The following is a 26642-nucleotide window of genomic DNA, read 5'->3' as shown; positions in this document are numbered from 1 at the left end:
CACTTTAACATACTGCTTTTTGAAATAGTACATGCTAAACCACACTAGGGAACATTACAAAGAGATTACTCATTACAGTATATACACAGAAAGCCCCCAAACTCCCTGATTTTTTGACATTTACAAAAAAACCTCAAAAATTGCTAAAAATAACCCCTGAAAAATGAAATTAATAAACCCTGAAAAACAGAAGCCTAGCCTAGCAAGAAGCATGCTAGGCTCTTCACAGGTATACAGAAAGGTTGCTCTCTTAACAGCTTAAATTGCAAACCTATAGTCATGATTAATACTAATGTTCAGTTATTTTCAGTTTTAGATCACAAAGCATTTTGTAAAGATGGGAAAGTATCACAGTCTCCTACTGGCTTTTGTATGTTACCATATAAAACATATATACAAAAGCCAGTAGGAGAAAACTTCAATCTCCCTGGACATTCAATAACACATTTAAAAGTAGTCACCCTTCAACAAAAAATACTTCAAAAACAGACTTCAAAGAGAAACTGCAGAGCTACAATTCATTTGCAAACTTAACACCATTAATTTGAGCTTGAATAGGGACTAGGAGTGGCTGGCTCACTACAAAAGCAATTTTCCCTCTCGGTATTGACACCTCCTCCTCAATTATTGGGAGTGGACCACATCTACCTTGACTGAATTGGCCTTGTCATCACTGGTTCTCCACTTGTAAGGTAACTCCCTTCTCTTCATATATATATATATATATATATATATATATATATATATATATACACACACACACATATACATATACTTATATGCCTCTATCTGTAATTTTCACTCCATGCATCTGGTTTTTACCCACAAAAGCTTATGCCCAAATAAATCTGTTAGTCTTTAAGGTGCCACCAGACTCCTCATTGTTTTTGAGCAAAGAATAAAACCCAAGTCTCCTGATATTCAGATTAGGCCCTATCCATTGGACCACATCATCTCCTCTTGACTTAAATGGGACTCCTCAAGTGAGTAATACTCTTCAGGATCAGTCGGTAGTGAGACAACTTATGAATGAATACAATGTAAGAGGTTTTCTAACACACTGTATTCAACTCCAAACCTAATTTCATAGAATCATAGAATATTAGGGTTGGAAGAGACTTGAGGAGGTCATCTAGTCCAATCCCCGGCTCAAAGCAGGACCAACACCAACTAAATCATCCCAGCCAGGGCTTTGTCAAGCCGGGCCTTAAAAACCTCTAAGGATGGAGATTCTACCACCTCCCTAAGTAACCCATTCCAGTGCTTTACCACCCTCCTGGCGAAACAGTGTTTCCTAATATCCACCCTAGACCTCCCTCACTGCAACTTGAGACCATTGCTCCTTGTTCTGCCATCTGCCATCACTGAGAACAGCTTTGCTCCATCCCCTGTGGAACCCTCCCTTAAGTTAGTTGAAAGCTGCTATCAAATCCCCCCTCACTCTTTTCTTCTGCAGACTAAATAACCCCAGTTCCCTCAGCCTCTCCTAGTAAGTCATGTGTCCCAGCTCCCTAATCATTTTCGTTGCCCTCCCCTGGACTCTCTCCAATTTGTCCACATCCCTTCTGTAGTGGGGGAACCAAAACTGGACACAATACTCCAACGCCGAATAGAGGAGAATAATCACTTCCCTCGATCTGCTGGCAACGGTCCTACTAATACAGCCCAATATACCATTGGCCTTCTTGGCAACCAGGGCACAGGGCTGACTCCTATCCAGCTTCTCATCCACTGTAATCCCCAGGTCCTTTTCTGCAGAACTGCTGCTTAGCCAGTTGGTCCCCAGCCTGTAGTGGTGCATGGGATTCTTCTGAACAATTTCCACTTTTAATTGTTCTTAACCTCCACCTATTTTTCCTTCTCTTTGTATTAAACCTCCAACTATTTTATCCTCTCTTTTTGGTTGTTTTGACTGCCTCTTTTTATTTATTTTTTGTTATTTTTCATCCATATTCTGTTTTCACTTTTTTCTTTCTTTCTTCCTTATGGTTTTTAACCTTTGCTTATTTTCACTTGATTTTATTTCTCTCTTTCCTGTTGTCTCTTGTCTGTTTCCTCCAGTTTGTTTATAAACTTTCTATCCTCTCCAATTATACTATTTAAACTCCAATTGAGTATCACCCCCTCTGCAATTGTTGGTCTTAACCTTTCCTCTCCGTGCTGACCCTTAGATTTCTTACCCAAGTCCCATACAATAGTCACACAGCCTGTGATTCTGTGCTGCATTCCAGAAACTTTGTATTATTCCTATGGCATAAAGGGGCAAGAAAGCATCCCAGCACCCTCCAGCTGGGAATTCCACCCATCACAAAGGGTTCTCCTAAGTGACACAGGACTAGCATAATGGCCTTCCCCAGTGTAGGGGAAAGCTCTGTGTGTGGGAGGAAGCACAGAGAGACTGCCCTGTGCTCCAGCCATTTTGGGCTGCCAGAGTAGCCCATTGGTGGCTGTGGAAATCTATTATAAATTGGAATAGCCCCTGAGGCTGCTTACAGTTACACCAGGGACAGTGTAGGTGCTCTACAAGTCTCAAATTCTGGGTGTGGCTAAGGGGACCCCCAGGTCTACACTTCTGGACCACTCACAACTGGGGCCAAAAAGTTACTCTTAAACCCGTTATTATGTTGACCAATTTATAGAGGAAGATCCAATTGTTGTTAAAGTGGATTTACCTCTATTCAATTTAGCCCATATACTATACCAGGATGAGGTGATTCTGAGCAATTTAGTCTTTCACAGATAGAGTCACAGTACTTCTTTTTCTCTTTCTCTCACACACGCACTGTAAAGTGTTACCTCCAAAGCACTTCACTGGTAAGTAGTTACAATTCCTTTTCCCCAGAACCAGTTATACTGGTATTGTTCTATGGGATGGCCATAAATGGCAGTTTAAAAACCATAACACCTTTGTCCCACACACAGACCAAGCATTTCATTTATCCAGTGAACTAATTCTTCATTGTTTATAGGGTTGGTGCAGCTGTGTTAGTCCCAGGATATTAGAAAGAGTGAGGTAATATCGTCTATTGGACCAACTTCTACGGGTGAAAGGAGGATGATTTCAAACTTGTAAGCATGAAAGCTTGTCTCTTTCACCAACAGAAGTTGGTCCAATAAAAAGTTATTACCTCACCCACCTTGTCTCTCTAATTCTTAATTAGCTTTCATAGGAAAAATACACCGCAGCTACCCACGGCAATGACACCTTGACGTCAATGTGAGCAAAGAAAAATGCTGGGAGTCGACATACCCCTCCAGAATTACCTCTTAAACATCAGGAGATCGTGTGAGTCATTAGCAGATATCTTGTCTCCCAAATGAGCAGTTAACAACATCATTTTAAAAAGTATAGCTTGTGACACATGCAAACCTAAAAACAAAAATCAAGAGAAAAATAAAACTTGCTTTGAATATCGGGAGATGTCGTTTTGGCAGCCGAGCAGGGCAAGAGCTTCATAAGCCGCTCTTTAATGCTGCGTTTGGTACTGTTCTGAGCGTAGAGGAAACCTAGAAGATATATTATCAGGACTGTTAACATGGCCTTAAGCACAGCTTATGTGCATGCTGCAAAACTCATCATGCCAAAATTCTGGTGGGTAAAAGGGACAGATAGCAGAGGGACAATTCCAGCTTGCAAAAGGCAATCAGAAATATTGAGCAGGACAACAAAATTGCTTGTCTTTGCATATTTTCTATCGGGGCATTTTCCTGAGCATGCCCTTCTTTAAAAGTGTTTGTCTAGCATAATAAGGTGCAAAATGTAGACACTAACTCATGTCTTTAACAGAGAACAAGAAGTGTGGGTGTTTTTAAAGATTTAAGTTACAAAATATTTACAAGCACTTCACTTTATTGTAATTATTTTAATTGCCATGTGATTCAAATATGAAAAAAAAAACTGTTTTGTTGTCCCACGTAAAGGTTCTCCAGCTCCACAAATGAGTTTGCATCAAATGTTTGGACCATATAATTCATTTAGCAACTGTGATCACCAGCTGGCACTTTTGCCTTTCCTGAAAATTACAATGCTACTCCATACCCAGCCATTCCTCCGTTCTTTGTTCTTTGACATATCAATAATTATAACTACTCATTACACATTTTTATATATAAATGACAAGAAATGAGGATATGGCTATTTAGTCAAAATAAGTGTTAAGAAATGAGGAAGATTATTACTGGCACGAATGTTAGCCTGCATTAGTGGAAAAGGAGTGGCCAGAATAGATATCTGCGACTTCAAGCCTCTTGGGTACATGTTAAACAAAACGTACAACACACACAGACAATCTTCTAGACTGATGTTTAAGGCAAGAGACAGAGTTAAGCACTGTAAAGCAGATAACTGATTTATCTTCCTGAGCAAGGTAGTGCTCAATCTGGGTATTATGCAATTCCCACACTTCTCATCTCTACCACATTCAGCTGACAAAGGGCAGCACTTTTCCTGAGAGTTCCTGTTCTGGTAGCAGGGGTGAAGAATGAGTGGGGAAGGAATGAGGTGTGGTGAAGCCCATTGATGGTTCTGGCAGGACAGCTGCTACACCCTAGTGAACTGGATAATTTTGGGGTGTTCCAACTGGGGTTCTGTGCTTGTGCTGAACGCTTGAGTGGAAAGCGTTATGAAGACAAGCCATGTAACTTCCTCTCGTCTCCTGAATCTGAGTGACTAGAACACAGACTGTCCATCCTACCACCGCCAGCAAGCGGAAACAGTCTGTGGAGCCTGCAGTGCTATCTGAGGAAATGAAAGTATTTTTAAAGGTTGATCTTTTAAAAAGATTTTAAAAATTAAAAACAAACAAAGAAAAAAGTTGGGAAAACGTTTTTAAAAAGTTGAAAGAAGTGAGGAAAGAAGGAAAGGCTTTGGTGGGGAGTGATGGGGGTGGGAAGAGGAAGGGAGGGAGAAGGCAAAAGATGCAAGTCACAGTCCTGAAGGGAAAGCAGATAGGGGAGAAAATCTGAGGCAATGTCAGCTTTTGTGAGTGGCTGGGGGGGGGGGGGCAGTTTCAGCACAGGGCCAAGGAAGTCTGAATTAACTCTCAGGGAATCTATTTTGAAAAACTGTTTAACAACAACAATTAATGCATTATTATTTGTATTACTGTAGTGCCCAGTGGCGCCACTCAGGATAGGGACCCCACTATGCGAGGCACTGCACAGACCCATCGTAACAGACCGTCCCTGCCTCAAGGAACGGCTCAAGCTTCAAAGATTATTTTGAATATAAAAGTGACCTATGAAACTCAGGTTTTCTTTTGACTGGCAGAGTAGCTAGGCTGTCTAACAACTGTGTTGTGAGCTAGATATAGATCTAGCTTGCTGAAGAGTCTTGTTTTATCTTTATTATTTTGTTTTGTGTTACTAATTCTGGAAACAATGCATTCCAGTGAAACTTAATCCTAACTCATCAACTTTATTACTATTTACTACCTATATAGTTCTGCAGACGTGTGAGGTATTTTACAAAACCAATAAAAGATGTATTCCTTCTCCTAAAGAACTTGCAATCCAAGATCCTGGATTTGCTACCCTTGTGACCATAGAATTCAATGGAGTCCATGTGAGCTTAACTGTAGCTCATCTACTTGCATCATCAATGCCAAAGGTAAATTGAGAAAAACTGGAAGAGATGACAATACAAGAAGGGGTAAACAAGAGGTAGAACAGCATAATTTTGTTCTCACATTGAAGACTACTGCATATATCTTCAGGGTTACAAAGAACGTTTTTGTTTATAAAGATTTTACACTAAGAATGGGTATAAAGTAAAGGGGTTGGCCAATCTTCTCATAGCACAGTGAATCAGCAAGCAAGCTTATACCCTCTGGTGGCTGCAATGAGTTCATCCTGGGATTATACAGGCATCTGTGATGGTACAGCCACCCAGTACAATCCTTGCAACCTCCAAGGAATCTCCACCCACATTTTGTGAATGCTTAACCTGAAGGATTGCTTCCCTGAAACATTGAGATGACATACGGAACAGTTTTCATGAAGAAGCGCAAGTCCGTACCCTCAGAATGGAGGATGGGGACTGTACAGACAGGAAAATTTAGGTGTCCAGCTCCATAACGACAGGTCAGTGAGTTCAATAAGTAATTATAATGGACAACATGGTAACCATTTTTAGTATTGTAGAGGAAAATGTAAAGTGTCTAAGTTATTAAATTTTTAGAAGTGAATTTAGTGCTGGTAAAAGTTGACAGAGTGGCCATTATTTACTCACAGAATACAGTACAAATTCCTCACACTGCCCAGCCAGACATAACATAACCTGTAGGAACCTAGAAGATGACAGAGCAAGGTTGTTCACTGCCCTACCATGTGCCCTGATTCTGCATTGAAAAGCACAGTAGAATCATTATGAGTCAGATTATGAAACTCACTCTTTCACCTTACTTCATGAGTAGCTCCATTGATTTCAATGGATCTGTTCATAGAGTAAAGTACTATTCAACACAGTATGTCAATCTGGCCATATGCATGCTCAGTTTTTTAATCTCTGCTGAGACTGTGGGGGAAAAAAAACCAGTTAAGGCCAAATATCATAGTATTTTGTTGTGGAATACTGTAGACATCTCCCCACTGCGAAATAGGCTGTGAAAACTGAAGTGCTAGTAGATAACAGTACTACTTAGCATATCTATAATGATTCATAGGCCTGATTTTCTCAACTCTTCTTGGTTTGGTTTATTTAAGGGCTTATCTTCAATGCAAAGTTAGCTTGGGTCTTACTCAGGGGTTGCCATCTATACACAAACCCTCTGGCCTGATTGTGGTGCACATTTATACTCAAGCTAGCTAGCCTTTCCTAGGGCTAGGCTAAAGCTCATGTGCTGCTTACACTTGGGATGATAATTCACCCACTTTGCAATGAAGATACAAGCTAAACCACTGGAGTGCTGATAGTCTACCAATGCCTCCCCACAATTCCTCCCATGTGCCCAGGACAGACAAGTTCTTCCACAATTCACTAGGAAAGAATCATACAGCAGTTCAGCCTCCTGCAGCACTAGAGAACCATATGACTCCAGAAGTCCTAATGCCTGACACAGTAAGTACTATACCAGTGTGGACTCATTAACTCAGATGGCTTTGCAATGTGGCTGGTCAGACCTGAGCAAGGCTAACCCAGGTACTGATCACCCAGGTTAACTTTACTATAAAGACATATTCTAAGAGTGGCTTTTGTTATTTACTATAAACCATATTCTCTTACAATGGCATAAGTCCAAAGGTCAACGGAGTTATTACAGATTTACACTGGGTAAGAGCAGAATTTGACTCTATGATTATAAGTAGGGCTGTCGATTAATCGCAGTTAACTCACGTGATTAACTCAAAAAATTAATCGTGATTAATCACAGTTTTAATCACACTGTTAAATAATAGAATATCAATTCAAATTTATTAAATATTTTTGGATGTTTTTCTATATTTTCAAATATATTGATTTAAATTACAACAATATACAAACTAGACAGTACTCACTTTATATGGTTATTTTTTATTACAAATATTTGCACTGTAAAATGGCAAACAAAAGAAATAGTATTTTTTCAATTCACCTCAAACAAGTAGTGTAGTGCAATCTCTTTATGGTGAAAGTACAACCTACAAATGCAGATTTTTTTTGTTACAATAATTGCATTCAAAAACAAAACAATGTAAAACTTTAGAGCCTACAAGTCCACTCAGCCCTACTTCTTGTTCAGCCAATCGCTAAGACAAACAAGTTTGTTGACATTTATGGGAGATAATGCTGTCTGCTTCTTATTTGCAATGTTACCTGAAAGTGAGAACAGGCGTTCGCATGGCACTTTTGTAGCCAGCATTGCAAGGTATTTATGTGCCAGATATGCTAAACATTCATATGCCCCTTCATGCTTCGGCCACCATTCCAAAGGACATGATTCCATGTTGATGATGCTCGTTAAAAAAATAATGCATTAATTAAATTTCTGGCTGAACTCCTTGTGGGAGAATTGTTTGTCTCCTATGCTGTTTTACCCACATTCTGCCATATATTTCATGTTATATCATCATCAGATGATGAGCCAGCACATGTTGTTTGTTTTTAAAACACTTTCACATCAGATTTGACAAAACACAAATAAGGTACCAATGTGAGATTTCTAAAGATAGCTGCATCACTTAACCCACAGTTTAAGAATCTGAAATGCCTTCCAAAATCTGAGAGGGACAAGGTGTAGAGCATGCTTTCAGAAGTCATAAAAGAGCAACACTCCGATGCAGAAACTACAGAACGTGAACCACTAAAAAAGAAAATCAACCTTCTGCTGGTGGCATCTGACTCAGATGATGAAAATGAACATGCATCGGTGCACATTGCTTTGGATGGTTATTGAGCAGAACCCGTTATCAGCAAGGACACATGTCCTCTGGAATGGTGATTGAAGCATGAAGGGCCATATGAATCTTTAGTGCATCTGGCACATAAATATCTTGCGACACTGTCTACAACAGTGCCATGTGAATGCCTGTTCTCACTTTCAGGTAATATTGTAAACAAGAAGCGGGCAGCATTATCTCCTGCAAATTTAAACAAACTTGTTTGTCTGAGCGATTGGATGAACAAGAAGTAGGACTTAGTGGACTTGTAGGCTCTAAAGTTTTACATTGTTTTATTTTTGAATAGTTTTTTTGTGTACATAATTATACATTTGTAAGTTCAACTTTCATGATAAAGAGATTGCACTACTGTACTTGTGTTAGGTGAATTGAAAAATACTATTTCTTTTGGTTTTTACAGTGCAAATATTTGCAATAAAAATAAATATAAAGTGAGCACTATACACTTTGTATTCTGTGTTGTAAGTGAAATAAATATAGTTGAAAATGTAGAAAACATCCAAAACTGTTTAAATAAGTGGTATCCTATTATTGTTTAACAGTGCGATTAATCGTGATTAATTTTTTTTAATTGTGCCATTAATCATGATTTTTTTAATCGCTTGACAGCCCTATTTATAATCCAACTCAAAAACAACTCACCAGATGACATCAAGGCAGTAATGGAAGAAACAAAACCACAAAACCTCAGGCGGTTCTCCCTTTAGTGGTGGTGATGAATTAATTTCAGTACCTTGAAAATTTATTCACATGGTTAGCCAATATCATATAAGGTAGAACTCCATTTATCTGATCCTCCATGTTAACCACAACCAGCGGCACACTGGTCCATAAGGGGGCAAATTCTCCTGTGGTCACTAGATGGCGCTGCAACATTGCACTTTTCCGTTCTCCAGTTTATCTGGATTTTTATTATCCGATCTGGTCCTGGTCCTGGTCCCAGTCCCAGTTAGATCAGATAAATGGGATTCTGCTATACTTCTAAAAGTTATACTATACTTATACTATACTACATGCCATACTCCCAAGTATGCTTTGCAAATCATGCCAAGCATATAGTGGAAATATATTTGTAGTAAACCGTGCGCAATCTCTGTTCCTTGTACATGTAGAAACTGGGAAAAACAAGATTTGATAAATATGAGCAGTGCTAGTTATATGTTTTAGGGATAACAGGTATAAGATGCCTTTGTGATGTGCAAAATAATTGGAAATTAGATAAGAACAGGTGTTTAAGGTCTTTAATTAATCAAGTAGAATTTTCTATCTGTTGTAAACAGCTGAGGTATAAAAAACAGATAGTAATTGTAATAAATTTGGAATAATGAAGACTGGGTAAATTATCAACTCCTTTTCTATTGTGCTGATTTATATAATCTGATTGAACCAAGTTATCTGACATCTTATCAATAAAGAATTGAACCCATTGGTATCAACAATGTTTTCTACATTCTTTTTTCCTTAACTTTCCTCATCTTTCCTCTCTTTTTGTAGGCTTCATTTACCATCTTAACATTGGCAAAGGCTGTATGTGAGCAGCTCCCAATTACAATCCTGTTCCATTTTTCACTTGGCAGTAGCTGCTGTCACCAGCTGGTGAGGGCAATGTTCTCAACTTTCTGTGACCAAATCCATAGCTAAATTGCCCTCTATTTCTGTCCACTTCACAGGTTTCAAGTCACCTAACCAGCAAACCAGTTGCCATTGCCAACGCATTACCAGCCTAGCTTAAAATATTAATTACAGGTTAAGTACATAAAGGAAAACAAATACAAAAGCAAATAATGAGAAAAAAATCACACAAAATAAGATTAAAGATAATAGTTGAAAGGCAGAAAGAAAACACATTGTTTCAAAGCATCAAGAATACATTTCATCTTTAGAAACCTTGAAACCTGAAAATAAATCATAGATTCATACATCTGTGCTGCTCCATTTTAGACCCTCCAGAAGAGAATAGTGTTACAAGCATGTAGTCATTTTTCTCTCGTGACACACACTCTCTCATACCAAGGATGCTATTACATATAAATGTCAGATAGCAGCAGCAGAAGATGAGACATGAATTCTGGGTGAAGTGAGCATTGATGGCAATAAATGTTTTTTCACAGGAAAAACATTATCGAAATTATAATGATGGTCCCTTTCTGCCTTTATTTCTCTCAGTTTCAGTCTGGAAAAGTTGTGTACAGAGTAATCTTTCTTACTTATTTTCCTGGGCAGAGAAATCAAGCAGAGTACTGTTTCATAATTTACAGCCCTGTTTAGATCACAAGTCATGTTTTTGAACTATAGTTACTGTTTTTCTTCCTGGCATGTAAGTCTACAGATGGCAAGTGAATAAAATAGCAAATAATATTTTCCCTTAGACATTATGTCTCCTCTGGATAATAATTATCACAAAGTCATGATAGGTGGGGGAGGCAATGAGGCTCAGGGTACATCCCCTTTTGTACCAATAATTGGGTCATTTTTCTTTGTAAGGAGGAAAATCCCCATGCTCTAACACTCCCAAATGTGATTTTTTTGGAGGATGGTTAGTACAAGTCCCATAAAACCAAGCAGTTAATGAATCATGCCTAGCTGCACAGGTCACATTTCCAAATTAATATTTTACTAGCAGGTGACAGTCTTGTACAATAATTAAATGAGTGGTGTCTCATGTAGGCACCTTGAAGTGGGCTCAATTTCAGCTGTACAACTCATTTTCTCCCAAAGTCAAAACAGCTGGCAGTCCCAATATGGTGGTCAGGGATAAGCTCAGATGGAGAGGAGATGGGGACAAAAGAAAGTTTAGTTTCATTTTCACAGTTCATGACTTGTGCAGGCAGCCAAGGCATAATCCTCACAGGGACTACTTATGTAACCAAACTGGACAAGCAATATAATAGTTTACAACACAATCATCATGCCTGACCAGCCAAGTCTCTATGGTAGAGGCAAAAACAGAGCTCCTAGAGCTGTAAGCTGGCTGTTCTTTATAACTATGGCCAGCCTAAGCATTTTTTGCCAGGCCTGCAAGTTACCACCAGTTATATATCCCCTGTATTTTTTTAAAAAACAATTCCTGTCCTCTCCTCCCCTGCCAGAAAACTAACAATGGTCGCACACAGTATGTCCCCATCAGCTTCATAGAATGCAGAGTTGTGTAAACCCCAGAAAATCTGTCACCTGAAGGAGCCACTAAGAAGCTGAATTGATTAAACTAATGGCAAGATGGGCAAACATATGCATTTTAGGAACCATTGCAGAGATTGGTCATACAACACTGGAGTTGCTCTCCCACCCATGAAACCTGTCTGTGCGCACCCACTTCAAATCAGCCTTCTATAAGAGTCACAGTCATGTGCAGTCTAAGACCCTGGGCATTGAAAGGCAAGCCTACAGCCAGCATAGCTGTACAATGCTGCTACTGACCTAGATGAGAGACAGGCATCTACTTTTCTGCTCACCTTCACGGAACTACAGGTGAGAATGAGATGGTGTGGGGCGGAGGGCTTGGAAACAAAGATTATGTGTGGGTTGAGAGAAAGGCCTGAGAATTACTAAATGTGCCAAACAGAGGAAGTGGGAGATATGAGGGTTTGAATTAGGAAGGCAAGAGGAAAAGGGAAATGATGGAAAGAGAGAGGACGAAAGAAGGCATGATAAAGATGAAGAAATGGAAAAAAAGACAAAGCACAAGAAGAAGTTACTCACCTTCTGCAGTAATGATGGTTCTTCGAGATGTGTCCCCCTATTGGTGTTCCACTGTAGGTGTGTCTGCATCCTTGCGCTGCTGATTGGAAAATTTTGGTAGCAGTGTCTGTTTGGCCCCTCACTGAAGGCTGGGGCTTCAGAGTCAAGTCTGTTATGGATGATGGTACTGTGGTGCCAAATTTGGCATCTGCAGCAGAGTCCCCCAGGATTGCATAGTGTTCTGGAAAGGTATGTGCCGATACCCAGGTAGCTGCTCTGCAGATTTCTGATATAGGGATACCCTTGGAGAAGGCGATGGATGAGGAAACCAGTCTCGTAAAGTGTGTGCAGACTGTAGATGGAGGTACTAAGTTGGAACCTGGTAACAGAGTTTAATACAGTTCAAGAGCCATTTAGAGAGTCTTTGAGCTGAAATCACTGTGCTTTTGGACCCGTCTGAAATGGAGAGGAAGAGTCTCAGAGATTTTCTAAAAAATCTTGTCCAGTGCAAAGAAAAGACCAATGTTCTCCTTACATCTAGCATATGGAGGATGGCTATTATCCTGCTTAGGCTTAGGATAAAAGGTTGGCAGGTAAATGTGTTGGTTCACATGAAATCCTTGGGGGTGAACTTTGGATGTGGTCTAAGCGTGACTTTGTCGGGGAAGAACGCTGTGAATGGGGGATGTGCCATCAGGGCCACTATCTCCCCTACCCTTCTTGCCGAGGTGATGGCAATCAGGAATGATATCTTCACGGAAAGGCGAGTTAAAGAACAAGTGGCCATGGGTTCAAAGGGGAGTCTAATCAGTCATTGTAACACTGGATTGAGGTCCCATTGTGGGGTAGGAAGCTTGGGTTGGGGAAAGAGGTCCAACTACGCCTTTGAGAAACCTCTTTGTAATCAGGTGGGGAAAAAATTGAGTACCCTTCTAAAGTCCCAATTTCTTGAGATCCAACGTATCGTCTAGGACTATGGGTAGGGTAGCCATATCCGGTGTGGCCATATCTTTTGGACTGGCATCAGATCTGGAACCTAGTCCAATTCTGTAGATAAGTACGACATGTAGTCATTTTCCTACTGTGTAATAACACTTCCTGTACCTCTTCAGAGCATGATGTCTCTATGAGCTAGAACCTGAAGACTCTGAGGCTATATTATCCACAGGTTGGGATGGAGAGTGCATCTCTTGTTCTGCAAGAGGAGGTAAGGAATGATCAGAAGAGTCATTGGTGGATACAGAGCTATTTGTGACAGGTAAGGGTACCATGTCTGTCTGGACCAGGTGGGAGAGATCAGTAGGATGTTTGCTTTTTCTCTTTTTTACTTTCAACAAGACTTTCAGCAATAGAGGGAATGAGTGAAAGGCATAAAGGAGGCCCTTGTCCCGTGAGAAGCGGAGAGAGTCCCTCATGGAATGCTGGCCAATACCCACTCTGGAGCAGTACAGTGGGCATTTCTTGTTCCAGTAAGAAGTGAACAAGTCTATTATCGGTGGCTCCCATCACTGGAATATGTTTTGAAGTGGGAGTCCATCTCCCACTCATGGTCATGTAGGAATTTGTGTCTGAAACAGTTCACTATCATGTTATGTACTCCTGGTAAGTAAGCCACTGATATTGTAACATTATGGGAAATGCACCAACTCTATAGCTTTAGTGCTTCCATACAAAAGGAGGGTGAACTGGCACCTCCTTGATGGTTTATGTAATACATATAGGCTATATTGTCTGTCATGACCTTTGTGTGTGTACCTCTGATCATCGGCAAGAAGTGAGCACAGGCATTCCTGACTGCTCTGAGTTTGAGTAAATTGATGTGAAGGCATGTCTTGGAAGGAGACCATTTGATCATTGAGATGTGCAACCCATCCTATGAGGGATGCTGTGGTGGTGAGAATTAGTGATGGGGGAAGTTTGAGCAAACTGGATTCCCATACAAGAGTTTGCTGGGTCTTTCCACCAATTCAGGGATTGTTTGATTTTAGTGGGCATCAATAGCAGTTTGTCTAGGTTGTTCTTGTTCATTCTGTAAACCGAACTGAACCATGATTGCAGGCATCTCATGCAGAATCTGGCATGAGGTATCACCAATGTGCCCATGGCCATGAAGTTGAAGGCAATGTCTGGCTGATATTTGGGGGCTGGATTGAACTCTAAGCGTGAAGAAACGGAGGAATCTGTGTGTAGGAGGAGCGCTCTTGCTCGGACAGAGTTGAGGTCTACTCCTATGAATTCTAGTCTTTGTACCAGTTTTAATGTAGATTTTTGTGCATTGATTTGCAGACCCAGGTTCTTGAAAAGATCCAGGGTAGTCTGAGTAACTCACTGGGCTTCGGCAAAAGAACGCACCCAGGGGAGGCAATTGTCCAGGTAAGGGTAAATCATAATGTCCTGGGAGCGTAAGTGAGCCACCACCATGAGAGGACCTTTGAGAATACTGTGGGGGCCAACGAGAGGCCAAAAGGGAGTACTCTGTACTGGTAGTGGTCTTGGCATAGTATGAATCTGAGGTATCATCTGTGACTCAGTATGTCTGACATGTGGAAGTAAGCATCTTATAGGTCAAGTGCCAAGAACCAGTCTCTCTTTTCTAACGCTGGAATAATTGTCGCCAATATGACCATCCTGAACTTCTGAGCCTTGACAAATTTGTTGAGTGCTCTGAAGTCTAATATGGATCTCCAATCTCCCTTTTTCTTGAGTATCAGGAAGTAGTAAAACCTTTGCTTCTTAAATGTATGAGCACCAACTCTATGACTCCTATGCTGAAGAGACGGTCTATCTCTTGTAGCAGGCTCTTATGAGAAGAGGGATGGGGAAGGGTGAATGGGTGGGGGAGGGACGTGAATAATCTCCAACCTCCATTTGTCAGAGGTTATCTGGTCCCAGGTGCTGCAGAACGGGGTGAGACGGCATCCATAGGGATGAGAGAGGTTTTCCAGCATTGGATGTTATTGAGGAGAGTGGTCTGTGGGGGACCTCAGCCAACCTGACAAAACTGTCATTTTTAAATGGATGGCTGTGAAGAACTAGGTTAGAGCCCAACAGTTTCCATTTGGGGACTTCTTTCTCTGGGGTTCATATGATCTCTGAGATGAATATTATGGTGAACAAGGTCTGAATGAAGGCTGAGGATTATATTTCTCTTCTGCCCAGATTCTGAGCCATCAAGGAGTCTTTTAAAGTGTGAAGAGAAGTGTCCATCTTGGGAGGTAACAGTTTTGTACCTTCAAAGAGAAGGTCCTCCCCAGTTGTTTGCACCTCTTTGGGGAACCCACATAAGTGCAGCCAAGAGGCTTGTCTCATCATGACGGCAATCGAGATGGAGCATGCCACCATGTCAACTGCGTCAAGTGTAGACTAAAGTGATGTCTTTGCCGCCAGTTAGATTTAATTAACAATGGCTTTACATTGCTCTTTGTGCAACTCTGGGAGCTGCTCAATAAAGGAATTGAGTTTTGAGTAGTTTAAGAAATTGTATTTTGCTGTTAAGGCTTGATAGTTTGCAATATGGAACTGAAGAGTGGCTGATGAATATGTTTTTCTCCCCAAAAGATATAGATACTTCCAGTCCTGGTTGTAGTGAGTGGATTTGAAATGTGCTGGCAGCCTCCACGTCCATGATGATCAAATTGAGAGGTGGGTGGGAGAAGAGAAATTCCGTCTTTTGCTTGGATGTAATACTTTTTGTTGGCCTAATTGCATATTGGCAGGACTAATGCAGGGTTCTGCCATATGAGTTTGGCAGGGTCCAAGAGGGCCTTGTTAATAGGGAGAGCTACTTTGGACAAGGTAGAAGAATGTAAAATGTGCACTAGTTTGTAGTGTGACTAGTTACCTCCTGTAGTGCTATCTGCAGTGCCTCTGCCACTCACTGGGCCAGCTCCTGAAACATCTTAAAGTCATCTACCAACGATGGTAGAGGGGGCATCACCATCTCATCTGGTGAGGACGATGAGAAATTAGTCAGGTGGGGGGTAGCTTCCTCTTTGACTTCAGCCTCTTGTTCCTCTCAATTGTTCAGGGGGTTTGCATGCCCTTGATGCAGCAGCCAAAGTAGAATGTCTCTTTGGCTCTTTATAAGCCACACTAGAGCCACAGGAGGCATGGTGCCTGCCAATGGTCTCCTTCACTGAGAGGGTAGGAAGGGGCCTGGTGCTTGGTACCATGGCTACCCATACCAAGGAGGCTGGGTGGTGGGATAGTACAACTGAGGTCCATACTGGAATTGGGTGAGAGAAGAGGCAAGAAACCATGTCTTCTTGCTCACTATCTGACTCAATGGATGAAAAAGTGGATGTACAGCATGATGTTGCCAGCAAGTCTGGAGTTCCGAGTGGACTCGATACCGGGGCCCTGGTACTGAGTAAATGTGAATCCGGTGCATCAGACACCAAAGGTTTGTCACGTACTGGAAGTCCGGCGGTGTCAAAGGTGTCAGCACTGGTGGTGGCTGTCAGTGCACAGATGTCTACATCAAAGGAGTCGGTGATTTGGACCTGATAGTGCGGTCCCCCAGTACCTGGCAAGCCAAAGACAGTACCGACACCAATGTCTGTACCAAAGGAAACTTCCCCAGGGTGGATTCTCTGAATTTCTCAAATCCAGTCACTATTGATGATTCCTTGTCCATGCCCACTGGGTACTTTGGCAGGCCAACATGCTTAGGTGGGGTGGTACCACGCAAGCCTAGGTACTAGACTTAGATGACTTCAGTGCTGTTGGTACCGATGAGACCGAGTGAGCCAGAGATCATTTTCAGCTCAGTCAGGGCTTGCTGGGGGACTCATGGCCCTTTTCTTAGAGGCCTTATGTGAATGGCTCATGGGCATCTTCTTGGGCTCACCTCCCTTAGAGTAGAGGGTTGTGGTAAGGCTTCCCACCATCTGGGGTCTTGGAGTGGCTCAGAGGGTGATTCAAAGGCTGCCTCCCTTAGGAGAAGCTTGAGTCTCAGTTCTCTATCCTTTCTGGATCTGGGCTTCAGTTGTTGGCACAAACCACACTTCTGTAGAATGTGGTTCTCTCCTAGACAGCAGACGCACCAAGAGTATCCATCAGTCACCGAAATAGATTCCTTGCTTCTGAGACACTCCTAGGAACCTGGTGAACCAGGCATACACCATCTTGGGGAGGGTGTCTCCAGATCGGGTGTGTTTGTGTGTGTGTGCCAAACAAAAACAAAGTCTAAAATAAAGGGGGATTCTTTTGGTAATAAAGATAAAGGAGTAAAGTAAAGAAAGGAGAGCTCCAAAAAGGTAGCTAAAATTAACAATTCTGAAGAAGTTAATGATCTGCGCTAATCGACAGCTAAAGCTCCAACTCTAGCCAGGGGCAATTCAGAAGGAACTGAGGAGTGTTCGACTGTGCAGCATTGGTTAGCCTCATGGCAGAGCACGGGGGAGGGCAATGCATGCGCAGACCAAACAGACACTGCTACCAAAATTCTCCGATCAGCAGAGCAGGGACACAGAGACATATCTACAGTGGAGCACCCATAGGGATACTACCCGAAGAAGAAGAGGGAAAATGGCTATCCTTGTTGCCTTCCCTTCTCCTATGCAAAACTCCCTAACCGCCTTCTAACTATACCACATAGTCCCCTCCTACCATGGACAAACATCCAGTTTTTAAACAGGAAAATCTGGTCATCCTATAAATAAACTATTAATATTTTTGAATATAAACCCCATCTCAAAGTATTAGAGATGTTTCCTGTCACTTGAACTTAGGCAGCTGAGAGTTTAAGAGCAATCACTAAGTAAACAGTTGAGAAATGTACCAATGCCCTGATAATATGGGATTCATTTTATCACACACACAGAGCATGTGCATAAAATTAACTGGCTTATTATGGCAATGGCTATATTTAATCAGCTTAACCTTGGAAGTCTAGTTTGAATTAAATGTGAAGTGGGTGAGCAGGTGGCGAGGTTCACATTGGATCAGACTGCATCGAATTAATCTTTTGGACATTGTAGTAGCATCCAGTTTCATCACCTTCTGCTCCTGGTAGGTATTGGATGAATATAAAGCAAGCTATTCAACCAATTGTAACAGATACAAATCATGACAGACCTATAAAAACATCAAGAAAGTTCTCTCAGGGGAAGGGGAGGAGGGAGAAATAGACTTAAGAAGAAAAAGAAGGTTCCAAATTAGAGGTGAAATTGCAATATGAGACAAAAGTAATCTTGGGAGAGCAAGGCGGTAGGCATGTAATTTTAAAAACTGTAAAAGTAACTTATGCCCCTATAATAGTTTCAGGGCAGGTTCCTTTTCTGAAGCTTCTCCAAAGCAAAGTAATCTCCATTTTTCATTTTCAGTCTGGGATGCTCAAAGGCATTCTGGGGAAAAAACCTGAAATACTGAACTAGAGAACTTAATAGCCAACAACCCTCTGAATATAATGCTCTTTCTCAATAGCCTGAGACAACTACATAGCCTACTTTTCAATTTCTGCTCTGACTGGGACATAATTGTACTGTATTTCTGAAAAGAAAATATTTAAAAGTAGACTTCTTTTGAAAGACAAACTAGTGAATACAAATATCTGGTAGAATCAGGACTCCCTGATACCAACCATATCAGATAGTTTTATTTCATATTCAGGAATGCCCACTTTCCCAGAAGAGGACTGTGATAGCTTTATTCCAGCACTTCAACATTTTACAGAAAGGATGCATGATACAGGTATAGATAAATATAGTGGGATAAGATGGGTCATTTGCCAAATCACACTCTGACTCATTAAAGATAACTAGAATATTGTAGTTCAATATACAGCAGAACAGCTTTAATAGCATTTTCATTGCTACCCTCTACCTAGAGAGTTCCTAAGCAACCAATGGAGGTTATATAGTTAAGCATCAGTCCTCGTTTTTCAGAGTGGGTAAGGATCACTTATGACCTCTTGATATTTAAACTTGCCATGGACTTTGTCCAGCTTATTTCACAGAAATTCTTTCTATTTTATTCTCCACTCCCGAAACTCACCTCCATCCCTCCACACACTCTTGTCACCAATGGTGTGATACCCTTCTCCTACATAATGATGCTATCTGTAACTGCCTTTCTGTGTTTTTCCTTTCATCGGCTTTCTCTCTCATTTCTAAGATTATCTCAAAATAGCTTTTGTTCCTTGCTTTTTATTGTGCTCCCCTGTGTTATTATTATTTAACTCTTGAAAGCATTTGGGAAATATTCTATCACATCATCCCAGTACTTGAATTGAGGTAACCTGTTTTGTTTTGGTTTTTTTTGTATATTCACATAACGTGTAATTGTTTCTTTTTTTAAAAAAAAAGCCCTAAAGAATTCAGCTTCAATATGAATTTTGCTAAAACATTGAGAACTGCAAATGGCCTTGATGATGAAGCTAAAATTTAAAGCATTATTAAAATTGACCATAAAAATGCAAACTACTCCTATTGGCAAAAAAGATTCCCAAATGGAAGGGTATAATATAATCAAAAAATTGGGAGCAGAGAAGAATTTGCTGCTGAGAAAACTATTTCTTATACAGGGTATAGTAAAGACTTGAAGTAGCTAATCTAGATGGAATAGTAAAAGAAAAGCAACAAACGGACATAAAGAAGTATGTTCTGCAGAGAATTTGAAACATTTCTTCTGGTGGATAGTAGAGAAGTAAAGGCAACAAAAAAGTGGAAACAAGAAAAATAAAACAGGCACAATGATCCCTTTGGCTGTTTCACCTTGACTTAGTTTCTGACGTTATTTATTCTTTCATGCAAAAATGCTTGCTGCTTTAATGATCTGATTCAGTAAAAATGACCATTCGTTATTTTATTTAATTAGATAGTGAAGGCTTGATTTTTCAGAGACTTACACTGTCAGCTATACCTGTGCAAAGTAGATGCTGTACCATCTCAGTGCAGAACTGGGCCCTTCAGGTATAGTCCAATTAAAAAATACTTTTTGTGGCTTCTGAATCGTATGGGATCCTCAGACATAGACAAGGGCCAGAGTCTGCCACCATTTACACTGGCACAAAATGGATTAAGACTATTGAATCCATGAAGTAACTCTGAATTTACACCATTTACACCATTAAGTGATGACAGAATCTGGCCCTAAGTCTGATTGCTGAAGTAAGCATTCTGGGCCCAATTCTGCAGTGATGAACCATGCTTTAAGTTAAACAGCAGGAGCGAGTTGGTCTGAAAACAGAGGTATAAATGACAAAGCATAAATTGCATAGATTTGGCATTCAATGTGCAAAACATGAGGAACTGCATGCTGAAGGAGTTTAGCAGAAGAAGCAATTAGGCAGGAGAGTTTAAGATAGGGTGTGAAAAAAACACAGATTCATAATGATTTATCAATATGATGATCAATTATAATGATACTCTGGATGTCATGGTTTTAGGAAAACTAGGTGTCACCATAGAAGAACTTCACTGAGTGAGTGTCTAGAAATCCCTCAATATTCTATCATAGGTTAAGCCCTTTCTAAGTTGATGTAAACAATGCATGATGGTTATTTATGCCCACTGGGAAAATTTCAGTATGAAAAAATAAAGTCTTAAACGTAGGGAAACTCCCAACTCTGCCAACAATTTTAAATAGTGTTGAAAATGTGTAAGCCAGAACACAAAGCCAGTCTCCTACCTCCTGTCTTCCCCTCCGTAAAAGAGCCAGTCACTACAACAGACATCTACCAGAGGAGGAAAGTAAAAGGAACACAGCAGAAGGAGCAGTCTGATCAGTTTTGTTGCTCCCATCCCAAAAAGTGTCCAAGCTTCCAGGAAGGAGAGATCCCTCATTCCCAGCCAGCCACTGCAGCAGAGTTGAGGAGCAGCCAGGGAAACCTGACGTGGCCACTGCTGCCACCCCAGAAAGTCCCAAAGCCACCAGCAGAAAGAGGAAGCAGGAAGAGGCCTTGGTCCCAACCAGAGCCAGCCATCAATTCTCTCTCAGGCATCATTCCTTAGATGGGGAGGGAAACAAAGAGCAGGTACAGAGTAGGAACTTTGATCTGCTAGCCTCTTGCTCGGCTTCAAAGCAGGGACAGCAATGGGAGCTCAGGCAAGAGCCTGCTCTGCACAATGCCTGAGACCTCATGGGCTTAGCTTGGGGAGGTGAAAAGGATCAAGTTGGAGCTTTGATCAATGTCTTACAAGGCTCGAGCCCTTGGAGCTTTCATTAGCCCAGATGTTTGAAGTCTCTGAGTGGTTAATTGCTCCCTGATGATGAGGGGTGAAGCTCAGACGGGCGAAGCAGGGAAGATTTGGTATAAAAAGTCAGTTGCTAGGCAAACTCAAGCGTCGTGAAGAGAGGCAGCTAACAGGACAGTTTTAGAAGGAGTTGAAAGAGAGTGAGACAGGCTCAGTGCAACCTGTGATATCAAGATAGCCAGCGATAGAACAGTACTGGTGACCTGGTGGATATGACATATTCTCTTTCCTGCTTGAAGTCAGAGGGGACTTCTTGTGCATGAAGGACAAGTTGGTGTTTTTTAAGAACACCTTAACAGATGCCCAAAAGCCACAATCCCACAAATTGAGGAAAAAGACTGCACTGGTGGTAGGAAAAAAACTGATTTAGTTTAGTGGGGAAGTGAAGACAGCTGAAAAAAAATGTAACAAAGGGAAGAAAGGGCAAGTTGATAGTAATGAATATAAATCAAGTTAGGAATTGTAGAAAATTGATAAGGGAAGCCAAGGAACACAAAGAGAAAACTATGGCCAGCAGAGTTAAGCAAAATAAGCAAGAGTTTTAAAAATATAGTAGGAATAAAAAGAACAATGACAATCATATTGGTTCATTACTAGATTGAAATGGTAGAATTATCAATAATAATGCAGAAAAAGCAAAAATGTTCAATAAATATTTCTGTTCTGCATCTGGGGGATATTATATACTCTCATCATATGGTCTCATCATTCCCTCCCACTAGTACTTCTGGAAGGTGTTAAACAGTAGCTACTAAAGTTAGACATTTTAAAATCAGCAGTTCCAGCTAACTTCTATCCAAGTGTTTTAAGAGAGCTGACTGAGGAGCTTGCTGGTCGATTGTTGATTTTCAGTAAGCTTCGGAGCACTGAGGAAGTTCCAGAAGACTGTAAAAAAACCTAATGTGCCAATTTTTTTAAAAGGGTAAACAAGATAACCTGGGTAATTTTAGGCTTGTCAGTCTGACATCAATCCAAGGTAACGGAACAGCTTATACGGGGACTCGATTAATAAAGAACTAAAGGAGGATAATGTAATTAATGCAAATCAACATGGGTTTATGGAAAATAGATCATGTGAGACTATCTCAATATCTTTTTTTGATGAGATTACAAGTTTGGTTGATAAAGATAATAATGTTGTTGTAACATCCGTAGACTTCTGTAAGGCACTTGATTTGGTACTGCACAATATTTTAATTAAAAAACTAGAATGATATAAAAGTAACATGGCACACATTAAATCAATTAAATACTGGCTGAGTGATCAGTCTCAAAATTTAACTGTATATGGGGAATCATTGAGCACATCTGTATCAAGTGGGGTCCCACATGGATTGGTTCTTGGCCCTATGCTATTTAACATTATTATTAAAGACCTTGAAGAAAACAAAATAATCACAGATAAAGTTTTCAGATGACCAAAAAAATCATGGGAAAGGTAATAATGAAGAGGACAGGTTATGAATTCAGGGCAATCTGGATTGATTGGTAAACTGGGCACAAGCAAACAATATGTATTTTAATACAGCTAAATGTAAATGTATACATCTTGGACAAAGAATGTAGTTCAGGATGGGGGCTAGGTCCTGGGAAGCAGTGACTCTGAGAAAGATTGGGTGTCATAGTGGATAATCAACTGAATATGAGCACACAGTGTGGGACACTGTGACCAAAAGAGCTAGTGAGATCCTAGGATGCATAAACAGGGGAATCTCAAGTAGGAGTAGAGAGGTTATTTTACCTCTATCTAGCACTGCAATCCACTGGAATACTGCTTCGAGTTCTGGTGCCCACAATTCAAGAAGAATGTTGTTAAATTGGAGAGGATTCAGAGAGGAGCAACACAAATGATTAAAAGATTAGAAAACATGCCTGAGAGCAGGGGTTCTCACAACAAAAATTTTGGTGGCCTCAGAGTGTGGCCACCAACTCTTTTTGGTGGCTGCTCTGACAATTTTTCCTAAAATACTTAATTAGCATTAGGAAAAACAAATAAACATGCACATATATAGGTCCAAATCAGTATAATTTATTTATGTAGGATTTTTGGCAGACCTAATAATAAAAATAATGTACAGCTGTCTCTATTCTTTACTTGACCTAAACAGAATAGAAACACTAATAAGGTGCTTTGCATGTTCTTGTCTTTTGTTGGGTGGGTTTTAGGGTTTTGTTTTTTTTTGCTTTTTTTATTGCTTTTTTATGACTTGCTAGATAGTAAGTCTGCTTCTATGAAAAGTGGTATTTGTATGTTTGTTAATATCACTTTTCACAGCAGCAGACTTGATAGCTAGAAGGCAGTGAAAAGTGATATTAACAAACATACAAATACCACTTTTCACAACAGACTTACTCAGCCCTGGTAAGCCGGAGGACAAATTAAACCCTGGTGGGGAACTCAGACTTCCTGTGTGCTCCTCTGGTGTTTGTGGCTCCGCTGCTTCCTCTCTACCACCCCTCCCCCGAATCACCACCCAGGAGGCTGTTATGGCCACAAGAAGAACCCCCAGTGGCCGTTTGGGGCCACAGTGGCCACATTTGAGAAACGCTGCCTTAAAGTGATCGCCTCTAGAAGTTCAGTGTATTTAGCTTAACAAAGAGAAGGTTAAAGAGTGACTTGAATAGTCTATAAGTACAACAAATATTTAATGATGGGCTCTTCAATCTAGCAGAGAAAGATATAACATGATCCAATGAGTGGAAGCTGAAGCTAGACAAATTCAGACTGGAAATGAAGCATACGATTTTAATGGTGAGAGTAATTGACAATTGAAATAATTTATCAAATGTCATGGTGTATTCTCTACCACTGACATTTTAAAAATCAAGATTAGACATTTTTCTAAAAAGTATTCTCTAGGAATTGTTTTGGGAAAGTTCTGTGGCCTGTGTTGTACAGGAGGTCAGACTCTATGATCATAAGAGATCCCTTCTGGCCTTAGAATCTATGAAAGTTCTGACCATCCCCCATCCCAGTCTGGGCAGGAAGGTGTAAAAGCATCCTTGTGCTATCTTCCCTTTGGTCTGTGGTAGTGGTAAAAACGTTCTCAGTGTCTCTCTCCTGGCTTGAATAGGGAGGTGAAGATGCTCAGTCTCTGTGCTGTTTCCCCTGGCCTGACAGGCAAGAGAAGATGCTAGCATCACTGCACCCCAGATTCAGGTAGTGGTGATTATGCTTTCAATGGCTCTCTGACTCACAGCTGAGAGGGAGAGGACCAGAGATGTTCATTATGACTCGCCTCCCAGCATGGGAAGAGGGAGAAAGAGAAGTGGAGGATGGCGTAGCAGGCAGCCACCACTACAAATCATAGTTTAAGGAAAACCTGCAAGAATATGGGAATGGCTAGATGTTAACAAATTTGATTTGGGGTCAAGAGAAGTGACTTGAGCTTATTTGGATTGGAGGTACTGAATTTATATTTTCTGATGGGGACTAACTGATTCATATCTTAATTGGAATGAAGGGCCAGCACTGCTTAGAAGAGTGAGTTTGTGATGGAGAAAGCATGTTAGGGGATTGGAAAAGAGGAGAAAAGAAAGCATTGTTATAGAAAGACAAGAAAGAGCAGTTGAACAGAAAAGTAGCACCAGAGTGAGTGGTGGTGAGGGCACCACTGTGTCTGCACCTGGAGAGTGAGTGAAAGAGATGGAATGAAGTGAGACAAGTAAGACTAAATGAAGTGAGAGAGTGAATGAGAAGAGTGGGATAAAGAAAAGGAACTGATTGATAAAAAGAAGTTGGAGAAAGGGGGACCAAGGTTAGAGAGGAGGAACAAATTAAGGTGAAAGAATGAATGTGAAGGAGGAACCAGGAATGAAGTTTCAGAGGAGAGCGGGTATGACCATATTTATTTCCTCCATAGATAGCGTTTATTTAATCATATGTGTGGGGGCTGGGAGCATGTCCGTTTCTGGACATGGAGATGTCAACTACTGGTTTTGCTCTTTGGCAATATTACTGTATTGTATCAAGAATTTATCATGCTTCCTCTGAAAACTGATAGCAGTGTTCTTGATCTTAATGTCAAGTCTTAACACTTCTATTTGTGGGTACTAAGGTATTGTCTGATTAATTAATCAGATTCAAAAGTTGTCGGGTGGAGGAGAGTTCATCCCAATGACCTTCCTTTGAGAATCAATGTAGCTGCTGAGCAGACTTATTGATCTCTCAGCTGCATGAGTCAGCCAATCATGGAGTTAGGAGACTTGACCTTCCTAGGCTTTGGCAGTCACGTGTGACACAGAAGGCTATGTATCATTTTTGTTGACTTGAGCCAATGGTGAGTATCTTTGAGATGTATAGTTAATCAGCCATTTGAGTATGTGGCTATCTACAGTACTATTTTTAATTAAAAAACATAATATACATTTAAAATAATCTAGCAGGTTAACTCCCATCACTATTATTGTACTTTAAAAAATATAGATCTTCATGGTCATTAGAAAATTGAGATAAAACCACAAAGAGTTCATGAATAATTTGTGGAGTTTCTCTCACTAGCTTTCAAACTATTATTCAATGATTTTAGATGGAAATAATTAACCTGCAGTGCTCTAGGCTATTATTTAAATGTATCTGTGTGAATTTAGCTCTCATGAAAGAGCCTTAATTGAGAGCCCTGAAGACTTTCACAGAAGAGATACAGTGAAGGCAATGCCAGTGCACACTTGTCCACTTCGGATATAAGTTGGGCAGTGAGACTCAGCCCCACCTAAGAGTATCCATCAGGTGATAGCTCAGTCTCAATGCTTACTTAGAGTCTGATCTTGCACTCAGTGAAGTCAATAGCAAAACTCACACTAATTTCAGGGTGCAGGGTTAGAATAATAAACCATGGAGATAGAAGGGATTGCAAGGGTCATGTAGTCTAACCCCCTGCCAAGATATAGGATTTGTGGTGTGTAAACCATCCAAGACAGATGGCTGTCCAGCCTCTAATGGTCTTATTCTTCACCTTCCTGCTAGGGCTGCCAACAAGGTTGTTTTTTTCTGTGAATCTTGGTTGTGATTTGTGTAATACTGACACTTGTCCATATGGAATTGTATCAATGCTAAGAACTAATTTTACATGGGTGACCAAAATGGTTTAGATGAAAAACATTAAAAAATTATGAAAGTTTTTCCTGTTGTTCAACTAACTCAAAAAACAAGTACAGTGTGGGTAGTGCTTAATTTTCCAGTACATCATTAAAGAGCTGGGTGATTATAGAAAATTTAATTAGAACAGCAAATAGACAGTGTACTATTCATAATATCATAAAAGTACTGAGATAATATTTTTCTTACTCCAATGCAGTAATATTCTGGTGACGAAGAAAAATACATGATTCCACAAATGTGCATATGCATATTTCTGCAGATCTTACAGTGAATAAGCAGTGGATTGCAAT

General features: G+C 40.5%; 1 protein-coding gene across 7 annotated transcripts in view; it reads right to left on the bottom strand.

Moving 5' to 3' along the window:
• Positions 1 to 26642, bottom strand: part of KCNIP4 (potassium voltage-gated channel interacting protein 4) — an 862256-nt gene that overhangs the window by 125076 nt on the left and 710538 nt on the right. Inside the window, exon 2 of one of the 7 annotated variants that reach the window (XM_073342395.1) lies at positions 3406 to 3507. The exons of the other annotated variants lie outside the window; for them this stretch is intronic. Within the exon in view, the coding sequence (XP_073198496.1) occupies positions 3406 to 3507 (102 nt within the window). The remainder of the gene's footprint in view (positions 1 to 3405; positions 3508 to 26642) is intronic. 7 annotated transcript variants of the gene reach the window in all.

The sequence above is a fragment of the Lepidochelys kempii genome, chromosome 4 (assembly GCF_965140265.1).
Source record: "Lepidochelys kempii isolate rLepKem1 chromosome 4, rLepKem1.hap2, whole genome shotgun sequence".
NCBI lineage: Eukaryota > Metazoa > Chordata > Testudines > Cheloniidae > Lepidochelys > Lepidochelys kempii.
Note: the sequence above shows the minus strand (reverse complement) of the source record. Positions and strands in the feature narration are given on the sequence as shown.